The sequence below is a fragment of the Oculina patagonica genome, unplaced genomic scaffold, assembly GCF_052425735.1.
Source record: "Oculina patagonica isolate OP01 unplaced genomic scaffold, crgOcupat unplaced1430, whole genome shotgun sequence".
NCBI lineage: Eukaryota > Metazoa > Cnidaria > Anthozoa > Scleractinia > Oculinidae > Oculina > Oculina patagonica.
Genome location: NW_027557443.1, coordinates 1 through 4,886, shown reverse-complemented (window position 1 = coordinate 4,886; position 4,886 = coordinate 1). Strand labels below are relative to the sequence as shown.

Below are 4,886 nucleotides of genomic sequence, written 5' to 3'. Positions count from 1 at the left end.
GCTGGGACCAGGACTAAGTGTCCCCTTGTGGGAGGTGTCCATTTATGCTGAAGGTACACCTCCATTAGTGAAGTTTCAGCTGTGCACATGCTGACATCTTTTCACTATTTTTCTGATTGTTTTTTTTACATGATCAGTAATTAAAATCTCAGAAGTGTGGCATGGGATTTGACATTGCTAATTAAGTTACGTGTACTGCTGACTTGTTTGTATAATGCCATGTGATGCAAAGCACCACATCCTGCCCACCCTGCACACATATTCAGAACCCATCAGAAAATTTGTCAAAAGATGCAAAAGTGAGCTGAAATGCTGTGTTCATCATAATCCCCTGTTCAATACATGTATGTAACAGAGGTAAAATCCTTCCTATTTGGTACAAAATTTACTTTAAGCTTACATAGATTAACCAACAGATTTGTGTCTGTACTTGTACACAGGAACTTCTGTGTCAGTTAAGATCAGTGATCATGAAGCTTCAAGACGACATCAGAATATCAGGAGGTACAAGAGGTTCAGGAACAGGAGACAATCAAGCCAGAGCACAGGAACTAAAGGACCAAATGTCACAACTTACCCAGGAAAATGTACCTAATACTTACTGTTAAAGCTCTATTAAGCACGCTTCTCTTAAATGTTCCTGTTTGGAAGTTCAATTTTTTTAATATCCCCCTCCCCCCATCCCGGGGGGGGGGGTACTCCCCTATATAAGGTATATAGGTATATGCCACCCCAAAGGGTATGGTTTTTGAGCCGTTTTGGTCTGAAAACGGGTATAGATTTTGAAAATTTTGGTCTGAAATTGGGTATGGTTATCTGGGGAACGTTCACGAAAGCTTATAAACTTATTTTTCTTCCCAGCAACCGGAGCGAGTAACTGGTGAGAGACAAAGAGAAATAGATAAAATATATCATTTCAGCTTAATTTTACCTATTCATCATTTTTACGTTGACTTCCGTTCAGCACTGATGCACATGCTATGCAAGGTCAGGTCTGAAAACAGGTATGGATTTTTGAGGCCAGGTCTGAAAACGGGTGTGGAAAATGACATTTTTTGGTCTGAAATTTGGTCTGGATTTGGAGATGCGGGCGGCCCACCCCCACCAAAAATTCCAAGAAATACCCCCCCCCCCCCGGGGCCCCCCACCTTCTATTAAATGCACCCCCCACACACACCCCACAGGGAAATGTAACTAACACTTACTGTAAATGCTCTATTAACCATGCCTCTCTAAAAAGTCCCCATCGGGAAGTTCAATTATTTAATAAACCCCACCCACTATGAAGTGCCCTGCTTTCCTAGATGGTAAATCAGAGCAATTTATGAACAAGAAAACAAGGCAACTTTTCGCTTTTAAAGGTATTTTTCCACCACAGTTACTTATTATTGTAAGTTGTTATTTTATGAAGATGTGTAACCAAACAGCACTAAATCATTCAAAAGTCCACTTTATATCATTTGTAGGTTGTCCTTACTGATATATGATGTATGATGTCACAAAGTGTCCTGACTCCTCACCGATAAATGCTCACTCATTGTTTGACTGTGTTATTGTACATTCTAGTTTCAGTTACAGGAGAAAAATGAGCAGCTTTACACAAGGCTGGAAGAAATGCAGACACGATACAGTGAGCTGATGAATTCTAAGACACAGCTTTCATCAAAGCTCATCTCCAGTGAAGAGGAGAAATTACAGGTTAGATACAGGTTATATGTCAGGGTGGCTCTTTGAGCTGTCTAATCACTTGGGGTGTAAAATTAATGGTTACCAGAAAATTGTTATGGTGCTGTTCTGAGTAGAGAGGGATTGAAAAAAAAATTAATTCCAGCTTGCCCTTAGACAAGCAGCTCCGAAAATTTGCTTACCCAGGGCAGTTGCATGATTTAGTCGGCAGACGACCTGGTTCCCTGCCCATTGGGCAAGTAGGTATGAAAAGCTTCTTGCCTGGCAGAAAAATCAACTTGTCCCAGAACCTGAGTGTGTCCATTTGTGTCAAACATGAAGTAAAACACTTCCTGTTAATAATGGGCCTTTTTTATCAGCATTGAGGGAAGGGAATTAAAGTGTCCCAACAATAACTGCAGATGTGGTTTAAAGTGTTGAAATAATGTAGTCTGAAGGAATAAGACTAGTGTTTTTAAAAGTTATAAATACGAGACTAAAATAGACAGAGAATATAAGTGTCGCTTGATTATTTTAAATTGTTATGCATGTTTTTGCCAATTGTTATGTGATAGATCTCCAAGACTTTAGTTGATGTACAGTTGGAAAACAACAGAATTCAGGAAGATGCAGAGGCCATTAATTTTGACCTTAACAATAAGGTGAACTATATTTTACATAAGATAAATGTTTTGGTCAATGTATTTTTTCCATAATTGTTCTCATATCCAGCATGTTCAAAAAATTTTAAAGAGCTGTCAATGAGCTTTATAGCATTGACGCTGATGTACAACGAAAGTTAGTAATCAGTGATAATTTTGAGATGTCCTCCCCTAGCTACTAACCAAGTCATAATTATAGTTATTTATGATACACAAAAATAAACTTATTGAACCTAACTCTGTTAATTGTAATAAAACATAGTCTAAATCCTTCCACTCATGGAGTACATCAGTTTTAAATATGTAACTCAGTTTCCCTCTGTTTGCTTCAATCCAGGTGCTTGCTCTAGAGAATAATGTTATGGAACTGCAGATGTTTTTGGATAAGGCTCAGACTGACCTGACAGCAGCTAAAGAAGAACTTGGCTTCATGGAAACAGAGCATAAAGAACTGGCAAATGAGTACATTGCTTTAAAAACTAGCCATGTTCAGCTGACAGCAGATCATCAAAAGGAGGTACAGTGTACATCTATGTACTCTACACAACAATGAATTCATGTACAGTAGCATGCCGACAGCTGCTCAATGAGCCAGCCAAGTCCCAAAAAAAGAGGTGGTAGGAGCCCAGAAGCCCAAAGATTTTTGTCATGGAGCATGGAGCACAATCATTTTACTGTGTGGAGCCCTATTATTTGGTGAATCCCTGAAAACATTTGCCGCTCATTTGTTTTGGGGGTTCACTGAGCCTGGAGCCTTGCTTTTTTGGGCCTAAGGGCCTGTTTCTCATAAGCCCCGGAAACTGGCCAGTAAAGCCATTTTCAGTTATCTCACTTAAAAACAGAGAACTGTGCAGGCCTGAAACTTTGTATGAAGCCTGGAACCTCAGTTTGTATTAAAAAATCTGTGAATAAGAGTCAGCTCTGTGATTGTAAGGTTTGAGATTTTGCTATGGCTTTCTGGTTGCGAAAACTTTTTGGGACCTTTAAGAAACCAACCCCTAAGCTTGGAACCATACACCCCTCTGGGGCCCTGATGAGTGCATGGTATTTTGGATGGTCTTGTAACCTGGAGGCCATTCTGCCACTATCTGGATGTGATCTTGGCAGTCCCACATTGAACTCCTTGGCCACAGCATGTAAACAGCCAACTGGTTAAGGCCTGGCCAAACAGAAGTAGACGCAAGTTTTCAACTTACATTCACTTGCGTCTCTGTTTGGCCAGGACTTGCGTACACTTGCATTGACTTGTAATGACTTGCATTCACCTTAGTCAAGATCAAAACTAATTTGCATGCAAGTCAACGTAAGTTTTGCTTTGTTTGGCCTCCCCAACCCAAGTCTTGCTGTTCTCTTCAAGTACTGAATTGCAGCAAGCGCAGTAGCATTGAGATGGCTTTTTTGACAACTTGCTTGTAAACTTGCAAGTCTGTTTTGCCATTAAACACAAGTCTGTATGCAAGTGCAACTTGGGACTACTTGCATCCACTTGCATTACTGTTTGGCCAGGGCTTTACCTCCTGCCTGTTGTGATTCTGTTTTGTTAGTGTTCATTTTGCGGTAGTTGTTTGGAATCCACTTTAACATTTGATGCACATGTTCATGTTTATGCTCTACAACACTATAATAAGATAAAGGAGCTATGTCACAGGGATTTTACAATTTTTGGTCTAAACTGTTCTGAAATTTGTGGTAGGCAACTTAACCCATGAAAAACATTAACTTTGAACGTCTAAAAGGAGATATTTTTATTACCTTAATTTGCTATGGCTATAAATATTGATTTTTTGAAGACGCGCAAAAACAACTTGAAAAAGTAGGCCTTACTTTTTCAAGTTGCAATCCGAGCCATCTGCAGCCAAAGATGCTTGTTAACAGTTTCAGTGTCCTAATAAAGCAATTTTCAATAAAAATGGACTTCTATTATTTTTTGGTTTCCTGCAACACAAATATAAGTTTGGCTGTTCAATAATCTGGTTAAATCTGTGACATAGTCCCTTTAATGACAATTACATAAAATTTCTCATATAACTTCTGTTTAAATATACAGGTGGCCAAAAATGAAGAGTTGGGATTGGAACTTGTGACCTTACTTAACACGAAGGAAAAACTGCAACATGACAAAGAAGCTGTGGAGCTTGAGACAATGCAGGTACAACTGCCATGGTGTGGTGTGGTGATATTTAAATTTCCCTTCTGAAAGATCAAAATAATGATATATTTCCTCTTTTTACAGGAGTACTATGACCAGCTCAGGAGGATTGCAAGCAAATTTTCGAGAAGTTCATTACGCGAGAAGGTGACAACTTTCTTTTTCCTAAATTTGTGTTTCTCTCATGTATACAGTTTGAACTTCAAAAAGACTTGGGAATAAGATTGGTTTGGAAACAGAAAGTCATACCTATACTCATTCCTGAAGTTATACATGTTCTTTCATCTGAATATCTCTATTTATTAACTAGAGGCCTTGTCATGATGTCTTATTTGTTTGATTGCTCTATTTCCAATGTGTTCATTACTAACGTAATAAAACCAAGTGAAAATAATTATATTGTTCATCTC

General features: G+C 38.8%; 1 protein-coding gene across 1 annotated transcript; it reads left to right on the top strand.

The window, feature by feature from the left end:
• The first annotated feature begins 422 nt into the window (after nt 1–422).
• LOC144639872 (uncharacterized) lies at nt 423–4,738 on the top strand. Its single transcript, XM_078499149.1, has 6 exons — nt 423–587; nt 1,567–1,698; nt 2,241–2,327; nt 2,665–2,844; nt 4,375–4,476; nt 4,561–4,738. Exons 1-6 carry the CDS (start codon nt 471–473, stop codon nt 4,696–4,698), a joined length of 756 nt encoding a protein of 251 aa, XP_078355275.1. The 5' UTR covers nt 423–470; the 3' UTR covers nt 4,699–4,738.
• The last annotated feature ends 148 nt before the right edge of the window (nt 4,739–4,886 follow it).

Excerpts from the sequence above, each read along its gene's own strand:
- LOC144639872 (XM_078499149.1), top strand. The coding sequence starts at position 471 with ATGAAGCTTCAAGACGACATCAGAATATCAGGAGGTACAAGAGGTTCA. Across the intron at positions 2,328-2,664 it reads ATTTTGACCTTAACAATAAG|GTGCTTGCTCTAGAGAATAA; the intron begins GTGAACTATATT and ends GCTTCAATCCAG. Across the intron at positions 2,845-4,374 it reads CAGCAGATCATCAAAAGGAG|GTGGCCAAAAATGAAGAGTT; the intron begins GTACAGTGTACA and ends TTAAATATACAG.